The sequence below is a fragment of the Stegodyphus dumicola genome, chromosome 2, assembly GCF_044657685.1.
Source record: "Stegodyphus dumicola isolate Sdum_Otavi_A_Nest chromosome 2, ASM4465768v1".
Taxonomy (NCBI): domain Eukaryota; kingdom Metazoa; phylum Arthropoda; class Arachnida; order Araneae; family Eresidae; genus Stegodyphus; species Stegodyphus dumicola.
In genome coordinates, this window is record NC_140769.1 from 89,225,204 (window position 1) to 89,246,799 (window position 21,596).

At 33.2% G+C, this 21,596-nt stretch overlaps 1 protein-coding gene across 3 annotated transcripts in view; it reads left to right on the top strand.

The window, feature by feature from the left end:
- The window catches only part of LOC118192313 (chitin synthase chs-2-like), a 112,836-nt gene that overhangs the window by 73,275 nt on the left and 17,965 nt on the right, over positions 1–21,596 (top strand). For all 3 annotated transcript variants that reach the window (XM_085810864.1, XM_035363253.2, XM_035363254.2), the window contains exons 9-15: positions 3,429–3,537; positions 5,877–6,030; positions 8,339–8,546; positions 10,668–10,868; positions 14,180–14,406; positions 15,657–15,824; positions 18,277–18,630. In XM_085810864.1, coding sequence (XP_085666990.1) covers positions 3,429–3,537; positions 5,877–6,030; positions 8,339–8,546; positions 10,668–10,868; positions 14,180–14,406; positions 15,657–15,824; positions 18,277–18,630 — 1,421 coding nt within the window. The remainder of the gene's footprint in view (positions 1–3,428; positions 3,538–5,876; positions 6,031–8,338; positions 8,547–10,667; positions 10,869–14,179; positions 14,407–15,656; positions 15,825–18,276; positions 18,631–21,596) is intronic.

A 21,596-nucleotide genomic window follows, 5' to 3' on the forward strand; every position in this document is an offset into this window, starting at 1 on the left:
TTCGCAAGAATAAAGCAATGCCAATAACAGACTGCTGTCATAGAATTTCAGCTATGCTATCATGACCTTCAACAGGCGGAACACACTCTACCTAAGCATTCTAAAACCTCACTTTAAATACTATCTCTTTCTACCTCATATGAATGCACGCGAACTCAAATTAGCATTCTGGCAGGAAAGGGAGAATGACACTAAAAATACTTAACGTAAAATAACTGGTTAGATAAAATAAACACTTTGCAAAGTTAAAACTACTAAGTTGTATGCCCACTTCGATTGAAAGACAAACGTTTTACTTAGAGGTAGCGTTATTAATTTATAATAGTACGAATTTATTGTATTATTTACAGAATTCTAGGGAGTTTTTCAAAATTTCGCTTGCACGCAAATTTTACAGAATGATGATGATGATGATGACCAGTGATAAACAGTGATAACTTCATGATTAAATGATAACCAAAATTTTCATTTCAGCCATTAATTAATTTCCTACATAATTTCATTCTTCATAATTGATTATAATTAGTTTTCGTATTTAAATAATTTTCATGCTGCCTTTATTAGTATTTATTCAAATAACAGGTAGCCCTTCTCTAAAATTCACACCAAAACCCTTGGCAGGAAATTCTTATTCAAAATTCCATATCAGATCTAAGTTCTATTAATATTTGCTTAACTTTCGTAGCACTGAACAAATCCCTTTCTTGAACTACAGTCACTTCTGTCTAGAAGTCTGTCTAGTTGCAGTCCATTTTTTCTAGAAACAATGTCCACGCTGAGCAACATTTTTCTAAGTTTATTACAGTAAATTTTTGTCCTTTAAATCTGCACATAAATTTGTGATTTGCTTCTTGACCCCTAACAAATTTTCTCTTTTTTTTCTTGCAACAAAATTAACTTTGCTGGGACAACAAGTAGACTTTAGCTAATGTTCTTTCGCTTTATGCAAAAGCAACAACTGAGCAAAAGGCAACCGCTATACTATAAAAACATACTCATGAAAATCTTCATGAATATATTGAACTTATCGTGACAAATGTGTCATGGATACGTGCCTTACTAGATGATAGAAAGATTAATTCAACGTCATGTAAAGTTGGCTATCATTACATTCATCATTTTAAAATCACCAATTAAAAGGTGTCATTTTAAAGATATAAAAAATCATTAAAGTAAACACCAAGATAAAGAAAGCAGTATTACGGGTCTATAAATTAGAGAATTTTCTGAAACTTTAATTTTAAGTAGCTTCAATAGTTTTGGTTTGGTTTATTGGATTATGGCAAAGCACATGAGAGCTATCTGCTTATGGGGAAGGATGCCTTCGTAGAAAACTTTCTGAGGGAAACTGGCTCGTACACATGTTACACAAAAGGCAAACCACAAACCCATGCAGCCAGCACCGTTCGCGGTATTCGACCCTCGGACCGAACTATCCGTGCTCAACGACTTTACCGCTCAGCCGCTGGTGGGCGTAGCTTAAGTGAAACTGAGACGGAGTCTGTAATGAATTTCAAAATGTTTTCGGAAATATTTGGAGAAATAAAAAATTTGAAAATTATCAAGATTAAATAGGGAAGCCTTGGGTGTTATATTTTACTCAAGTTGCATTTCATTTACTCGAAACTTTAGCAAATGTTTCATATTTCATATATCATAAGTTATATCAAGATATACTCCTTATAGTAAAGAGAAATAATGAGAAATAGAAACTTTGCTACTGGCCATTTAAAATTTTACAGCATGAAGGCAGCATATAACAAATGTAAAATTTGCATGAAAGGTACTACATCCTGGGATAATTACCAATTTAACATATGCCCACAAAGCAGGTATTTTAAGTCACGCCATTTATATTATGTATGAATGGGAAGACTCCACAATGGGATTCTCATTTGGAAACCGCATCGTTGGTCGCATCGTGTTATGTATCATGTTAGAAAAAAAATAAATAAAACTATTGCCAGCACATGTTTAAATTAGACCGTCACAGAAACGTGGCCTATCGGAACTGCGGCTTATCGTTCCGCGACATTGCTGCTCATGTTGGTCGGGATCCCATGAGTGTCAGACGAATATGAAACCCATGGGTCCAGAAAGGCCATACTGAACGCCGTGGTAGATCTCTGGCCCCAACCAGTAACGCCAGGAAGAACAGAATGTTGTTCTTTCGACCTTGCGGGATCGCACAGCAACGTTACGTATTTTGAATCAGGAATTTGGCTGGTACACAAGATAACAAGTATCCTCAGATATAATGCGACGACGTCTGCAGCAACTCGGACTGTCAGTACCACGACCATTGATGCGACTTCCCTTGACGCTGCAGCAGAGACAGGCGCGTCTTCAGTGGCGTGACGAACGACGACACTGGACACAGGAGTGCTATCACGCCGTCTTTTCAGACGAATCTGAATTCTGCATAGCGTATTATGATGAATGTATCCGTGTGAGAAAACACCGTGAACACCGAACGTTGCCAGCTTGTATTTGTCATCGTAAGACGGGCCCAATAAATGGCGGGCTGATAGCGATGGGTACACATCCCGTTTACCTCTTGTTCGCATAGCCGATTGTGGGCAATACAGTAGCTCTGATACCTGTGTAACAAATTCCACCTTTCAACAATAAGATGCACTACCGCATGTCCTGACCTTCCTCGATGCAGAGTATTGGGTTGTTGTCCTGACCAGCAGGTTTTCCAGATTTCTCACCCATTGAGAACATTCGGTTATGGGTTGCTGAGAGACTGCACGCCACCAGTCGCCAGCCACTACGACTATCGCATTCTGACTAGAGTTGAAGACGCATGGAATGAAGTGACCGAATCTGTCGTTCATGCTGAATTCGGCTCACAGCCGGATTAAAGCCGTTGCTGCTGCCAGAAGTGGCGGCTCTGCATGCTGAATTCTGACGGCTGTGTAGCCCAAGTCACCTACATATTTAATCACGTCTTCATCCCATTATGCTCTATATGTACAATAAAAAAGTTTATGCTATTTGCCAGCAGTTTATAAATGTGATCATGCTTATGGAATATTGTACGAGAGTCAGAAGCTGAGGCTCGCAAAAGGAAACATTCAGTAAATTAAGGTGTTTTCCATTATAATTCGATTTATTTAAATTACAGCAAAAAAAAAAAAAAAAAAATGTTATATTTGAATTACTAAGTTTAAAATCTTGTAAATTAAACAACCAAAAAAGTTACATGTAGGAAAAAGAGCATTTTTAATGAAAAATAGAATAACGAAGAATGAGAAAAATTTTAAATAATTTAATTATAAATTGACATTTCCGTATTGCCAGTTTGCAGTATTTACGTAAACCAGGTATAGCTGATTTGAAAGTTTAGCGCTGTACTCAATCAAGTAAAATATAAATAAGAATGCCGCGAACTTTCTTATTATGTTTTTGCTTTCTTTCTGTAGCTCACATCTTTTTTGACGACGCATTTGTTGTCAGTGATGAAGATGACACCAAATTCACCATCAATAACTTTGTGAAGGATCTCATAGAAGCTGTAGATACAGCTGCTAGGTAGTATATTTTAATTTGCTGTTTTGGTCAAATGTTTTGAAATATTCTTTTTTCTTTTCATTTATTTCTAAGTGCAGTGGTAATAAAATCTCCGAAGAAAATTACTACAAATAGCTTTTGATACACGTGGGATGATTTCTTTGCTTAATTGATATTATTACACTCTTAACTCTTGATTATTCCTATGCGCATTATCCGTTTCGGTGGTTACCCTACATTCCTGAATTTCTTATTTTGCGAGCAGAAGATACAAGATATGTGGCTTCTTGAATAAAACTCAAGTTTAAAGCTAACTCATAGCTGAAAAAATTATCCCTTATTTTATAACAGCAGGAAAATTTTAGCAAGGAAGAGGTAACAGCACTGGACCTATTGAAATTAATTTTGGAAAATAAACATTTAAAAATATGAATTAAAAATGTAGAACGGTGGTTGTAGAAAAGCAAGTAAAAGGAGAGATTTTAGGATTTTATCCTATCGGATGAACGTGATGCAATGATCCAGAAGAAGCCAGAAAAGTCTTAAACAGGAAAATGAAGGTCGCAATAGTGATTACGGACAGGTTGTAGAGTTCTTGTCTTCGTCTAAGATGAACGTCGAGGAACCTAGTGAACTATGCAGCGACTTATCGCTGAGTTCAGAACAACTAAGACGCAGACTCGAGAAGAGTTAAATTATCCTTTTATTCACTCAAATAAGAATAACAGTCGGCTCCTTCTAGGGCTTATAGGAAGCATGTACTCGGGCTTTAACTCAGAATAAGAAATAAGAAACTAAACTATAATTAAATAAACGATACTTAGCCATAGCTAAACAGACTTATCTAACGTAGTTGGCACTTAAACTAGCCGGCAAATATCAAAAGGCACGTATAATACAGCCGAGTGTAACAGCTTCAAGAGTGACTTAGACAGAAGGCAGACACGCGCTACTAAGGGCTCCTAGCACTCTCTGTCGAAGTAAGCTGAACATTCCTTAAGTACTTCTTCTAACTCATTTGCATTCAACGCGATTATGAAAACTCATTCTAGTAAGTAATTCATTCTAGAAAGGAATTGTAACAGGAAACAAGAATTGATGGGAAAGGGTTTGGAAGTCAAAGTAACTGTTATAAAATTAATAATTTATAATAAGAAAACTTTCCATATACCATCTCCAAGGAACACAAATTCAATTTGAAATTTTGAATTTTTGAATGTTATAAAATTAAAGTATACCTTACAGGGTATTAGAATGAGTAAACATGCTGTTAGATTACATGTGCGAGAAAATCTTTTGAGTCATATTTTCCCGTGTGATCTAAAATAAGTCTGAAAAAATGTCGTGTTTTTTCATTAAAATAGGACTGTTATAACAATTATCTTCCGAAAGAAAAACTCAAAGATCTGTATAAATTTTATTATTATTCTAGTTGAATCTGATACTTAACAGCATACCATACCCCATATTTTCATTTAAATCTTCTGGAGATTCATTTTCTATGTTACCTGTGTGCTGATGATAACTTTACAGAGCTACTTTTTTTTTTCAAATATTTGCCTTATAAATTTGTTTCTTTAAATTAACTGAAGAGCATAATCGGAGGCAATTAAATGTATCTAATAATTATCTTAACATTACAGGATCTAGTCTTCTTTGCTTACATACACTGTAACTAGATTTACTTAAAAGTCTATGATGCGAAGTCTCGCAAAGACTCGAATATGAGTACAACAAGGGAAGGATGTAAAAGACCCTTTTATTGATTACAATAGTTTACAGACGGCATGGACTTACGTGCTTACACAGTCACCAACTATTTGTCGTGATGAACTTAAAAGATAATGTAACAACTAAACTCAAGTTAAAAAATAGTGCAAGACTGCACAATTCAATTTCACCTAGCAGGTTGACTCAGAAACCTAGACCGGCGAGATAATAATTTCGACGGCAAAAATGCAAAGCCGAAATTCAGAATTCATTAGCTGGAAAATTAGCAACGTTCATGAAAAGTCCTCTAACTAAACTTTTCGCTAGTTCAGTTTAAATACACTAAATGATAATACATTCGTTAACCCCAAATGATTTACGTACTGACGAGAAAACGCGAGAGAAATAAGAAAAGGCTAGCAAATTAAGGTAACTATTAGTAAAAATAATAGAACCCTACAACCTTTTATTTTTCCACTATCCTATTTGCTTTGCCTCGACGCAACTGGATTGTTTTAATAATCTACAAATATGCTTTTTATTTATAACTGAAATTCTGAGTTTATCTGTGTCGATGTTTATTAAACCTCACTCAAAATAAAAGTTATTTGATAGTTTCCTTCTAACGCTAAAAATTCTTTTGGTTTCAGTAAAGTTTACAAGAAATGCACAAAGCCTGATCCTCCTCTTAAAGTGCCTACCCCATATGGTGGCCGACTTATGTGGCGTTTGCTCGGCGACAATTTTCTAGTAGTTCACCTCAAAAATAAAGACCTCATCAGGCACAAGAAACGCTGGAGTCAGGTAATAAACATAATTTCATTAATTTGAATCAAAGTTTCAAATATGTTGAATGATAAGCATAGGTTAACGTTAAATTTCTGAATAAAGGTAAAGAATATTATTAAAAATGAAATTTAGAAATTTTAGAAAATATTATTAAAAATGCTGCTATGTACTTAGAAATCTTAGCTATAATTTTATATCATAATTATCAGTAATGATTATTTTTATAGTTCATTTTACATCTTTTATTACTTTTCCAGGCCTGAGGGATAGGTTTATTAAGTTAGAATAATTCTAGAAAATAAGTTTAAATGAAGTCCAGCAAAAAATATGAATAACTTAATAGGGCGTATAAGAAGTCATATGGTGTCCCCATCAGAGTTTTTTTAAATTTTATATTCGCTTAAATTTTATTCTGAATAAGTTACACTTTCCAATAAATAATGCCTTTATTCTTAAGAGCCACCGTAAAAAATTTCATCTGACTGATAAGTTGTATGGAAAGAATAAAATATTGAAAGTACTCTAGATTATGAATATAATTAATCTTTCACGAGTCGAAATGTCCTACTCGTTGCCGTAAGTATTCTTTGAAAGAACATATAAAGTGTTCAAAATAATGTACAAGTTATATGCAATATTATTACATTCTGCATTAACAAATATTTCTGAGTCAAAATATGCGAAAATACATTATAAACAGAAAATTACAGAATTAATTAAAAACCTATAGTCATGAGCGTAGTAACAAACTCTGTACAGTTAATATCTGTGGAATTTTAATATTACATTAAATTTATAATGGAAATTTAATGTAAATATTCAAACTAACCAATATTTGTGAAACTTTTTGCTGTTGAAATCACAAGTGGGTGGACTTTACTTTTAATTTTTACTCTTGGGTATTATCAATATTGTGCTGCGAAATGAAGCGAATTATTTTGTTCGTGTAAGTTTAGCCAAGTCTTAACAGCAATTTACTAGAAATTTTAGCTAGACTAATTACTAGATGATTGAACAGACACTACTGGAATTTCAGAAAATGCTATTGGCAAAGAGTGCGGAATCGATTTTAAGCTACTAAAAGAAATACTACGCAGAAGACTAAAATAAAATCGTGATCATAGAGCTACTAGGAATATTCATAGAATCACTCGATCATAACAGGTTATTTGTCCTTACATGGTTGGAATCATCGATAGAATGACGCAAAGCTACATCAAGGGTCTCAGCTGGAAAAGGCAACTAGCACTGATAGTAATTACATCTATAATTTCACCCTCGTCTTCGTAAGCTAAGATCAAATTACTTTGAGAATTTATTAGAGGTTCTTTGGTAAGACTTAGGGCAAAAGACTATTTACAAAGCAAAATTCGAAGACAGCTGTAAAGCATAAGTTTCGGTAAGGCTTGGAGTAAAGAACCCAAACTACCTCTTTTCTTAACATTTGAATGGATGAGCCTACCGGTGATTTGAATGGATGAAACTTCTGAATATTGATAGTTTGCTTCGCGCTCGGTTCCTACCGAATGGACAACCTATATGGTAGTTTCGATGCTTTCCCCATATTTAACACCGAATACTAAATAATTTAACTTTAAAAGCCTCAACAAAAGAATGCGTCCAGAAGCAGTGAGCTTTCACATACTTTACAAACATTGGTTAACCAACCAACTAACTCTTAACAGAGCGAAAAAAAGCACAAAATTTTTATGTTCAAAATTAGGCAAAATTCCTCTTTAGATTGGGGCCCACCAGCGGCCGAGCGGTAAAGACGCTGAACACTGGTAGTTCGGTCTGAGGTTCGAATCCCGCGAACGGGCTGGCTGCATGGGCGTTTTCGTGGTTTTCCCCATGTGTAACGTGTATACGAGCCAGTTTCCCTTAGAAAGTCCTCCACGAAAGGCATCCCTCCCTTTAGGCAGATAGCCCTCGTGTGCTTTGCCATAATTAAATACACCACACCACCTCTTTAGATTGGCGTCAGTTTTATATAGGAGGTGTATGCATTTCTAGTTACACTGGTAAGGCCTCCTTCTTCCTCAAGAAACAAAAATAACTCCCAGAGCATATGATTCATTTACTAATTCCATTAATCCCAAGAAATTGTTTCATTTTTTACAAGGGTTTATTTTAGAAGACTATCATATTGGTGTAAATATACTATAATACAGAATTCTGAAAACGGAATTCAGAGAAACTTTATCATTAATCCATAATAATAGTATTAAATATATGAAATTATATCAAGAGCCATGTAAATTTTATAGCAAATGATTTGATTGATTGGTAGTAAGATTAATAGCTATGATTTCTTACTTCTTAGGTTATGTATATGTACTATCTACTGGGATATCATCTGGAGAGTATACAGCATATAGAGGATATAGACAGTATCCGCAAAAATACGTTTATCTTAGCTTTGGACGGAGATATTGATTTTAGACCTAACGCTGTTCAGCTGTTAGTGGATCTGATGAATAAAAACCCAAATTTAGGTGCAGCCTGTGGAAGAATTCATCCAGTTGGAACAGGTATAAAATTCTGTACAGTTGAACAATTTCAAAAAAGGAAAAAAAAAATAAAACTTGCTGGTTTTCTGCTCAGTAAGCACTTTTTAACAGTTTTCTTATTTAAAATTATGGCAGCTATTTTCATAATTAAGTGTTATATTAATTACTGTTGCAAATTTAGTAAAACGACATTATAACTCAAGATGTGTTCATGTTTTTTGCAAAATATATGTAATTATGCTGAACTATGTAGTTCGTTTGTGGAGAACAAGACAACGGTAACTTACGAAGGCAAGACTGATTCCTTGAATAGAAAAATGAAAGTTTTTGAGATAGTAAAGTAAATTTAAAGTTTAAATATTGCGTATACGTATAAACTAAAACTCGAATTAACGAATATTTCACGAATCTTAGTCACTGTATTTTAGAATTATTATAAATTCAGAACTTTGCTTTCGATTTATCGTATTGTTGAATAAATGCTATTACTGTGTTGCAATAAGGATTTAAATTAAATGTCAAAGTTGAGAAAAGCGCCAAAGCCTACTAAAATAAAATTTCCAAGAAAGCTGTTATGATTAAAAGTTGGAAAAAATAAAGTATTTATTTGTATACTTCCTCCCGTGGCTTACCTCCTCCCAGGTTCTTTTGGAATATGATTTCAAAAATTCCGATTATGTGGTAGGAAAAGGTAAAGTATGTACGGGTGGCAAAATATAATGTGTAATTAAAAAGAATATTAACGAAAGTCATAATTAAAATTGACTTTTGAGTGTAGAATGCAGTCATAAGTATACTCACGTATACCTTTTAATCTGGCAAGTTCTTTCTGTAACTTATTTCCTCAGCGAGAGTATAGGTTATTGTATTACTTGTAGAAGCTTGAGGAAACAATAAGCTAAGGTACGATAGTAAAAAGGCATATCGACAGAACGTACTGTCCTAACTAATCATATATGAAAGCATCTTCAAACTATGTGTTTATTTCCTGCTCTTCCCTGTTTTTTTTTTTTTTTTTTTTTTTTTTTTGTCTTTTGAATTCATAAGCTGAAGAGGAGAAATTTATTTTACTTAAATTCATGGCATAATGTTAAACGATGTTTCTTGAAAACTTGCTAATTTTAAAAATAATAAACACAGAAAAAGTAATTAGAGTTTGTCCATAGTTGGAAACATACATTTCGAAATTCTTGCAGAAATATCTCGAAAAGTCCATGGCTCAAATAGCATAGAATTATTCTTTATAAACTTCTGTCTTGATGATGTTAATGCTCATTAATTATTTATTTATTGTCGAAAATAATAAATGGTAGTAAAATCGAAAAGGTTTTTTTAAACTAAATGATTTGCAAATTCCCGATTGTTTCATCAAAAATTATTCTATCAAAAGTATTTTCGTTTCTGTTTTAGCGGACGTGTTGAACATCAGAAACTACAATTTTTTATGTTTAAATTGCCCAGAACTTTAAAGATTTGGTAAGAAATATAAGATTTAAAAATATTCTGATGGTTATTTCTCGTGCCCGCAAGAGGTACTTGTTGAAAGGGTCTCTCTAATTAAGATATTCTGCGAAATTAGTCTTTCAGTTAGGATGACAAACAAGTATTGTCCTAAGATTGAAATCGCTAAATATTGAATAGATCGAGAAGGAACTCAAAATGTATGCTATGAAAATAACTGAAACCTTTAAAATATTGCTAAAGACATGACATTTTTGGCACCTAAACAGTAATGTATTTGCTAATAAATAGCAAACTGTGATAATAAGTTTCTCAAGGAATGCAAAAACATGTCTTTCATGACAAAACATATCTTTACAAACAAAAACATGTAGAAAAACACGTTTTTATGTACGTATGAGTAGATCTGTTTATTCAAAAACTTACTGATTTATCATTATCTTCAGATAGTAATTTTATTGTAAGTAATTATGCATTAACCGTGATGCTTTTGCAAACAATACTACAAGAAATAAATTAATGATTTAATTTTGTGCATTATAAATCATAGTTAATTTAAAGTTTCATCTATGATCTTGAACATGCACTAAAAATTAAAAAAAAAAAAAAAAAAAAAAGATGAGGGTGAATAAGTATATCATGACTGAGAGTATGAATAGAATATTTCCTGTCTTCTTTCAGGTATGATGGTGTATTACCAAAAGTTTGAGTATGCCATCGGACATTGGCTACAGAAAGCAACAGAACATATGATTGGATGTGTGCTGTGTAGTCCTGGATGTTTCTCTTTGTTTCGAGCAGAAGCTCTTATAAAGAAAAATACAATTAGACGATATGCTACGAAATCAAGAGAAGCCATAGAATTTGTACAATTTGATCAAGGTGAGTTCCGAAATATAAACTTAAAACATTTCTTAAATCTTGGCAGATACAAAATACTAAATGAGGACTTATTTTATTCCTCACATAGGCCAAATTTGTTTTAGTTTGCAGAAACATGTACTTGCAAAGCCAGTTGTGAGATTCCAAACTACCCTATAGGTAAAACTAATAGCCGCATCCTTATAAACTGTATATATAGAAATTTCCTTATCAGCCATATGAAGCTTATCCCTTTAAGCTATATATAGTCAGAAGTTTAGCAACCCGGATGCCGTTTGGAACTGAGCTGTTTCTACTAAATTTAATATTATATTTTAAAGTTGCATTTAAGTTTTCAGATCCTAGTTGGCTTTTTTTTTTTTTTTTTTTTTTTTTTTTTCCCCTTAAATTATCGTCAATTTTAATATCATCACAAATTTTTCATAAAAGAGCCTAAATTTCTCTCATCTGTTAATATGTCTGAGAAAATGAAAAGCATTAGTCGTAGCTCCCTTCTGCTAATATCTGATAAAATATGGTTTTGAAACACTTTCCTCATTAGATCCCATCATTTAACCTAAGCATTAAAGAAATAATAAATGTCTTGTATAATGTTAAAAAATTCATGATATTATTGGCATTATCATCAGATTTTATAAGTTTGGTGCGTATAGAACAAAAGTTTTTGATATTTTCAGGATGCTTATGTTACGACATAAGGTGCCCAATCACATGACTTCGTAGGTGAATGCTTGATTGATCTAGTACTTCTTCTAGTCCAATACTGCAAATTGTGAGAGGGGGAAACTTGCAATTTGCTAAGTAATACCAAAAATCTCTGTATCTGACCTGCGCTTTTATCTTTAAGGCAGTTACAAAGCTAAAATCAAATACATCAAATACATATCAAGACATCGAATAAGGCGCTGCACGATGAAGGAGGAACATTTCAGGTTGTGTGTATTTAATTATGGCAAAGCACACTAGGGCTATCTGCCTAAGGGGAGGGATGCCTTCGTGGAGGACTTTCTAAGGGAAACTGGCTCCTATACACGTTACACATTGGGAAAAGCACGAAAACACCCATGCAGCCAGCCCGTTCGCGGGATTCGAACCTCGGACCGAACTACCAGTGTTCAGCGACTACTACAGTGTACCGCTCGGCCGCTGGTGGGCCTGGAACATTTCGGGAATATAGCACTCTAAATTTCCAACTAGCGTTATGCTCACCCAATGAGTAACTCTGAATTTTGACTTTTATCAGGAGAAAATATGTTTGAATTTTCAGTGGCATGCCATTAACTGACTTCGAAAGATTTAGAATTATAGGACATAAATGGGAAATATATCAGAGTTGAAAAAGTTGCTGGTATCATCTGACTGGTGAATCTGTAACCAAGACAGCAAGGTCTTTCAGTATCATAAGATTACATCATGTATTGAAGGCTAACATTTCTAGAATCATATTTGAATACTAGAAGAGTGAAAATCTTTTAGTCGGAATAACAGCCGAGGTATGAAAAAATTATCTGAAAAAAATGTTGTAGCATTAAAGAGAATTATATCCAATATATATATATATATATATATATATAACAAATATTCTCTATTCGTATAAAGCAAATAAAAATTAAAATTTATTTAAGAAATTTAAATTGCAAAGAAATAAAAATAAAAATTTATTATTGCTGCGAACTAATTTACAATATCATTTAAATTCTAAGAGGATATGTAAATAAAAAACAGGGAATCTAAATGGTATTGTTAATTTAATTCACTAAAATTTGAAAATTTAAAATAACTATTGTTATTAAAAAATTGCAAGTTAAAATTTTAAACAAAGTTTAAAAAAGTGTTAGTTAAAAAATTGTTTAAAGAAAACCAAACTATTTGAACTAAGTTACATTTGAAAAAAAAATATTCAGGGGTCGAACAGCTACATCGAATGGCTACAGAAAGCCTTGCAGCACGGTCGATCAGCTACAGATAACCAGTTTTCATGTTAAACGCTAGTTTCAGTGGTGCCATGAACACCGAACTTGAATTGAACACAGCGCGAGATGGGTATTGTTCAGCAAATATTACACCTTTATTATCTTTCGGCCTTCTGGGAAAGTTTATGTTTAAAAATGTTCTTCAAAGATCCTATATATAGATATAATTCGCCTCCTTGCCACAGAGCTGTAGCTAGGGTTTTAAGTGCCTGGGGACAATTTGAAAATTTAGCCCCCTCTACTGTTTATCAAGAATGAAAAAAGTTTAATTTTAAAAATTCACAACATCATTTTGGCGCACCCTGGATGGCTGCGCCCGAGGACAGATGTCCTCCTTTTCCTCCCTGTAGATACGCCTCTGCATTGCCAAAGGGAAGCATGGAGAAGATATGGTTATGATTTAAAAAGCGTATCATGGAAGTCTGTAAGACGTTGATAGTTTTTACGGCCATATAACTGTCAAGAATATTGATATAGTATACTAAAGGGCCTAGTCTACCCATTTGTTCAACATATATTCTGATGGTTGTACAAGACTTATGTCTGTCATTTCCAGGATGAATCGCTAATGTATATGCCTCCAAAAAAGGTTCTACATTGTTCCAATAAATTATTGCAATAGAGAAACATCTATATCAATTTTCAAAACAAACACTTTACCTTTATAAAATATTGTAGTATTTCTCCAGAGCTTATTACAGTTGACAGATACGGGTAAAATTCTTTTTTAGTTTTAAAAGTTGTTATGAGAATCATACGATAAATATTTTTTTTATTGGTGTTTCAATCCAGTTTGAAACTATCAGAAATTTGTAAATAATTTAAAATTTCTGTTATTACGTTTTCGAGAAGCAAGATGCCTTACTTGAATAAAGCAGATGAGGATAGAGTAATGACATTTGAACGAAAGATTTTTGGAAGCAGTAAGGGCAAATGGAATATAGAGAATAAGATATAATTTTGAACAACAGTAAAAATTTAGAGAACCAAATATTATAAAAGTTATTAAAGCCTCTCAACTAAGATGATTAGGTCATATACACAGATATAGAGATAAAAACCCAGTGAAGAGATTGAAATACGAGCCAGTTTCTCTCAGAAAGTCCTTTGCGAAGTCATCCCTCCTCTTAAGCAGATAGCCCTCATAGCTCTACCATAGTCAAATAAACCTAATCCAATCCTTTTCTTCCAGTTCCCCCCTCCATCTTATACTCTTCTGAAACGAAGAAACATGCCTTTTTCCGGAAGACAATGTACTTCCTATCAGTTGCTTCGTACTTTTTCAATACTTGTATTTTGAGTGTTTAATGCTGTTTCGTTACGTCTCTTTTGTATTAGGAGAAGATCGTTGGCTATGCACCTTGCTGTTACAAAGAGGTTACAGAGTTGAATACAGCGCAGCTTCAGATGCCTATACCCATTGCCCAGAAACTTTCGCTGAGTTTTATACACAGAGACGACGCTGGGCTCCTTCTACCATGGCCAACATTATGGATCTGCTTGTCAATTACAAGAAGACTGTGAAATGTAATGACAATATATCTAGACCTTATATCGGATATCAGGTATGTAAAAAAGCGTTTTTCGATTAATATGAATGCAAAAACTTTACAAGGGCAACGTATACATAGAAATGGCAACGTATCGATATCTCTGAAAAGACTTTATAAATATGGGAAGAGAGTCTTACAATCGCTCAATATAATTACATGCCATGTCTACCATTTTCTGCCAAATTACTGGAAGGCAAATACACCATCAAAGCGTTTACTTTGTTGATGCTGTACAATGACTGCTCTAAAGCATAAGTAATCTTCTCTCTACTGTATTGTTGAATTGGATCGCTCACAGTGGTTCTTTCATTTTGGCGAAGATATGATAGTCATACGGGCTTATATGAGGTAAGTGCTATGGGAATTCTGGCAACTCCCATCGCAACGTCGCAGAAGATAGAGTTCCGTGATAGCGCTTATATTATGGCATCGCGCATTGTTACTGAAGATGATGGAATTCGTTACCTAAAATATTATCTGCATCTAGCACTCAGGATAAAGCGATGACACTTGTTAGTGACGAAATGCATCATCTCCACAACAACTCACGATGACATACGAGGACTGTCACAGATTTCCTGTGATGATGGCGATGGGAGGTACTGTGACATCTGCCTTATCTGACCAGATATAAGTTTGTGTAACTATGATCTCTTATCCAAAATAAAAGAACCACTACAAGGAATCATTATAAGGTTATCCGTTATTTAGGGCGATCACTATGGAGCATGAATAGAAGTGAACATGCTGATCGTATACAACACCAACCAGTAATTTAACAAGGCGTTAGACATGGCAGGCGATTATATTGAGGAATAAAAATCCACCTATAATAAAAATAATGTCTGAACCTATAATAAAAATAAAGCTGTTCCAGAACTATCAACATGTTGCCGTTACTTCTTATTTTATCATGATGCAATTACAATTAGATAAACAGGATATCCGAGTAATTGAGTTTTTAATTTTATGTGGTATGTAATTTGATTTCATACTTTCATTCTTATGCGTTATTTCGTGAATTTTTAGGCCATAACATAAATTCAGATATTTATAAAATTCGAAACATTCCACTTCACAATACTTTGTTTGAATGTGAGATATGAAGTTGTCATTAAATAGGCATATCTCTAGGTACCAATGCATCATGTTGTTTGAATTGTACTTACTATGTATAAATTATGTGCGTGTGGTTTATTCTAGATTTAAGCATCCAAAAATATTTTAAAATTTTGATTACAGGTAGTAATTTTTTTCCCCAGGTCTTGCTAATGGTTGGAACTATTTTAGGACCAGGAACAATATTTCTGATGCTTGTGGGAGCCATGGTTTCAGCTTTTGGAATATACAATTGGCATTCCCTCATCGCTAATTTTATACCAATCATTCTCTTCATTGTGATTTGCTTCTACGCTAAGAATGACACACAAGTAAGAATAAGAGCTAAACGAATAATTATAAAATGATATATATCAGAATTTTAATAATGATAAAATTATTAAAATTTAATTTTGCTATGTTTAATATATTACTGAAAAAGTTTTGAAACTGATTTGAAAGTGAAAAGCTTTGCTTTTGCTAACAAAATAATAGAAGAATCTTATCGAGATGAAGAAGAGATAGTCTGTTCTTATAAGAATTGTACAGTCAAAAGTCTTTAATCCGTACTCGTCGGGACTTCGGCGACTCCGGATTATCGGTTTTTCTGGATTATAGATGATCAATTTAAATCTGGTAAGATGGCATGCAGAAATTATAAAATTAAAAATATGAAACCGTAATTTATGAAATAAAGAGCAATTATGATCTAAAGGGTATCAAAATTTACAAAAAAAAAAAAAAGCTTAATATTTATTTGTTTACTTTATCAAACATTTCTTTCAATGCGCGCATGCGTAAAGCATACATTACGCATAGTCGAAATTAGAAAATTGCAACCAGAAAACTATTTGATGTGTATTCGTGATATTTATAATGACCAGGAATTTGATTTAAATCATATCAAAGACGGAGTACATCGAGATGAAATACTACATTTAGTAAAGAATTATAAGCCGAATAAAATAAAAACATCTGCCCTGAAGATAAGGATAGTGCTGACAGATCAACTTTCAGTTCATTGCGCGCCGCGACATTCCCCCCGCCGCAGAGCAGCGTGAAATTGATAAACAGATTTCGGATTGGTTAGAAGAACAAAGTATATGCCTTTATCCATTTTTTGCAACAATTCCACTTTTTGTTTGATGGATATCGAAACATGCTTTCGCTTTGTAGATCCTTTGGCAGCTCCAGAATCGAAAATTCTATTTGGCATAATCGAACGTTCAAGCTTACTTTTATAAAATTGCTCTAACACTCTGCAAAAAATAATAAGCCGGATCCAATTCGAAGATTAAGGAACAACGCAATCTGCAGCATTAACTGCAATAGATAATTAGATAATTTTAGCTTAGCCTATACCGTCCGTTATACATTAAACGCGCATACGTGAAAACATTATACGTTGACGCATGCGCAGAAAGTTTGTAGCTTTGAGGTCCGGATTATAGATCATTCCGGATTATGGGTGTCCGGATTAACGACTTTTGACTGTAATATATATTACACTAAAAATGTTGATATTTCTCACTTTTTTCTTATTATCAGAAAATTATTTCTTACTTGTATATTATTCTTTTATATATGAGAAGAGAAATTGTAGTTAGCTCGCCAAAAAGGTACCAGGATCTGTGGCTCCAAGAAAAAGTTCAACACAATTTTTTTTAAAAAACAATGACATTGAAGGGTAAAATATTAGGCTACATGCGAAATAAAATGTAAATTATAAAACACAGTAAAATACTAATCGTTGGAAACAAGTTAAAGGCAAAAAATAAAACATAGCAAAAAACCAATCGATGGAACAAGTTAACACATATAAAAATCAATCAATGGAACAAGTTAAAACATATAAAAATTTTAAAAGCGGAAAACGGTAAATTAGCTCAACTCGAGGTCCACCCTGGCTTTTCGAGGGAAATTTCTGGTTGAACGTCGAACCAAGCTAACTCCATTACGCGTTTCGCCGAAACAGACAATTGAAACTTTGCGTTACGAATTTTTTTTTAATTAATTAGATAAGTTGTCCTAAAAAAATTTTTTAGTCTCAATTCTCTGTTCCAGTTTCCCGACGCGTCCGCACAAAATAACACATTAAGGTGTAAAAATGTAAATGCAACTCCGATGTACAGCAATAATAAAAATAATAATAAATCTTTTAGTATTGTACTTATCACCTAGCTTATAATATTCTTTTATATATGTTATACGGAACTTAATAGATTCTGTCACGTGTCGTAAACAAAGTAAGTATAGTTAATATAAATTGCTTATTTTAGGATAAATTGTTTGTATAATGTTAATCTAACAATTATGTGCAATTCTTGTATCACTAAACTATTCTCTAACGTTGCACCATAGACCAGTTACATATTAGCATTCCTCATTATTTCAATGAACCTAATCTGAAATAGCATGAAGAAACTGAAGGAGATACGAAAATTAATTTTGTCGTGTTAGACCATCCTTCCCCATATGTATAAAGCAATTGTTCTAATTTTTTTCTGTCGCAGTTCATGAATTATATTCTCTTTAAATTAGCTGCAGTATCGAGATGCTTTTAATTAAATACTACTGCTGCATGATATCAACAACTTTTTGGTATATAATTTGAAGAAAATTGTAAACATAAACACACTTTACTTACAGCAGAAAGGGTTTTTTTAATGCTAAGCAAAAAAAATTGTTTTGTTTTCTTCAAATATATGAAAGGAAACCCTTGCCATAAATAAATATATATATTACTGTTTAAATTCAATACAATAACTTCTGCTTATACTTTAGATCATGATGGCTCAAATTTTTAGTGCTCTCTACGCACTTCTCATGATGGCAGTTTTGGTTGGAGTTGCCCTTCAGATAGTGATGGATGGCATCACATCGCCATCAGCTATCTTTATCCTTTCGATGACAGGGACCTTTCTCACTGCTGCACTTGTGCATCCTCAAGAGTTTTGGTGCGTCGCTCATGGACTATTGTACTTCTTGAGCGTTCCTTCTATGTACCTGCTTCTTGCTTTGTACTCCATCATCAATTTGCATGTTGTGTCGTGGGGCACAAGAGAAGTCCAGACAAAGAAAACTAAAAAACAGCTGGAAAATGAACGCTTACAAGCACAAGTACTACTCGCACAACCAGTAAGTGTGATATCTTTCATAACAAAAGAAATGTAATGCTTAAAATGCTTAACTTAGAAGCTAAATTTTTATAAAATAATGAATTTTTCTGGTAATTCGCAGGTTCATTAACCTTATTTTACTTTTAATTATTTTGAGCTGAAAATTATGTACATTTTCCTATTTGTGGTGTATTTGTTTTTCAGTTTAGTTCCATAAGGATAAACATTATTACTTTTCAGAAGAAATTATCTTCTGTTGCACCTGCGGAATAATGAACACAAGTCCAACACATAATACCTCTATGTGATATCTGATAAAGGTACAGGACTTCATCCCTACCATTGATTCTTCATGTTTCCACAAGAAAGCAGAAATATGCATGCTTGCCCCGAAGAGTGAAATGACAGAAACTATGACTTCGATAATAGAAAGATGATATCATTCCCTTCATACTCTTCGAATCAGAGTAGTCCTAAAATCACTCACAAAAAAAAAAAAAAAAAAAAAAAAAAAAAAAAAAAAAAAACCTAAACTTGACTGTACGCAAATTATATGTATAAATGTATGTATACATTTATAATTTACATGCCTCTATTGATTATTATGCCTTTATGCCACTATGCTATAATTGTGCAGGTCACTAGTAGCCGAGAGCTGAAATCGCTCGAGCCTGGTATTTCAAACCGTGTTGAAATGCCGGCGAATGAAATGACTGTATAGTTTTAGCGGTTTTCTTCAGGTTTAACATGCATACGGATACGGAATATGAAGTAACTTTTGTTTCCTAAGAGGGGCCTAAATAAGCTAAATAAAATTCCGCGGACATATGACTTTCTCGACCATTGTCTCCTGTGCTGTAGAGATGCCAATTAGATGGAGAGTGATGAGAGAAAAGTCAAGGCACGCAAGAAACTAAATAAAAGTTGGCAATCCAAGCTTGTTTACAAAATTATGGTCTCTAAGTATGTGCGTAGCAAATACTCTGACTAAATTCTCTTCTGGAATGGTTTGATAATTAAGGTCTCTGACAAATTTCCAGCACCACAGCTCAGTCCAATGTTGCTGAAACACTCATTATCTAAATATAGAAATTTGGTCTGATTATAGAATCTCATTACAGAATCTGGTCCAATATAGAATCGATTTCAAGTTATCATCAGTTTGTTTCTGATCAAGTAATGACCATTTACGATTCTTCTCATAATCTTATTTTGTACCACCTGAAGTTTTTAGGAGTCCGATTTGAGACTGACGCCGTGCCCAGAACATGCATAGCGTAGAATTAGCCTTATAAAAGATAGGTAACATAAATACTAGCCAGCGTCTCTTAAAAAGTTCTCCGCAAAGGCTTAACCTGCCCTTTTGCGTGCTTAACCATAATCTAAATAATACAGTCATATATTGATATACCTCTTATATTAAGATTTCTTAGTTTAAAATCTTCATGGCAGCTTTTCCCATCAAGAAAATAAGACAAGAAGAGTATACACAGATATCGGAAATCGGCAATTTATTACTTACCCCCGTATCCTTCAAATTGTAATAAAGTGTCATGTAGTAATACCGGATGAACCAATATATTGCATTTTTGAAGTTGACAACTACAGGATTGCTTCAGTGCACTAGAATGGAAGAAATTCGGTCATTATCAGTAATATGTTATAATACGTATTATATACATAAAAATTACCAATAATATAAGTCTTTCATAAAATTTTAAATTTTTATCCAATGCAAATTTAAGTGTTCAAATTATATGTTGTAATTATCAAAAAATATACTTCTTTTATACAATGTTTAAATTGTATAAAAGAAGTATATTTTTTATAGAAGTACAATTTTTAAATTGTATCAAACCATTTTTTAGATACAAATGCAAGTAATGAATATAAAAACATTCTGCTGACTTAAAAAAAAAAAAAAAAAAAAAATATGGCTTAATACTTCAGCATGTCCTCGCCTTCAGTTCACAGCGGGTACCTGATCATAAAATGGCTATAATCAATATTCGCTGATTAGTACGCGCTAAAATATACATATGCACTAAATACTAAACATGCCTGAATGAATGGTAACAGAGGATGCTACAGTTATTACAACTCCAGACGAGAAAACACAAACTCGCAATCATCCTTTTTTCCTTCATTTTTTGGAGGAAAGGATAATAGACATTGTCTGTAAATGAGAACAAAAAGAATTTCTATTTAAATGAACTTACGAGGCTTTCGTTACAGATACATATTTATCATTTCTTGCAATATTAGATTTAAGAAATTTAATTTATCTGTAACATCTGTAAGAAGATCGTGATAGAGAATTAATAAAAACTAGTTGTACTTAATTTCGATTTTTTGGATTCGAAAAGTTTTTTCTATCATCCGGATAGCAAATTTTGCAAGAACTTAATTTTGTTGAGACAACACACGTCTTCTTTTCTTCTTTCCTGCACTTCCCTTTTTTTTAGGAGGAGATTGGTCGTTAATCTTTAGTATCTCCTAATAGGATTTCGAAAAACGGATATTGGAAAAGGAGTTTTAAACTCTGAAGATGTACAAGAGATACACATTTTGTGCATTAAAATCTCTAAAATAAAAGCTACGCGAACATACTTAAATAGCATGCTATAAAGCGCATTTAATGTCTAGAGTGTGAACACGTCTGTCAGAGCTCCGCATGAAATGCGATTAATAATAATTCTAGTCTGAACTTAGTGAATGTATCTCGTGTCGGAGAGTTGCAGCGAAAGATTGAATTAAACCTCCCTTTGTAAATCATATATATATATATGTATGTATATATATACATCTTTCTTCAATATTTGAGATCTTGAAAGAGTATTTAAGTATGATTGCGTAGCTTTTTGTTTTAGAGATTTTAATGCACAAAATGTGTATCTCTTGTACGTCTTTAGAATTTAAACTAGTATTTATGTTATGTTATGTAGAAGTGAGGGGGGCCACCTAATATTTACCCTAAGTAAGTAC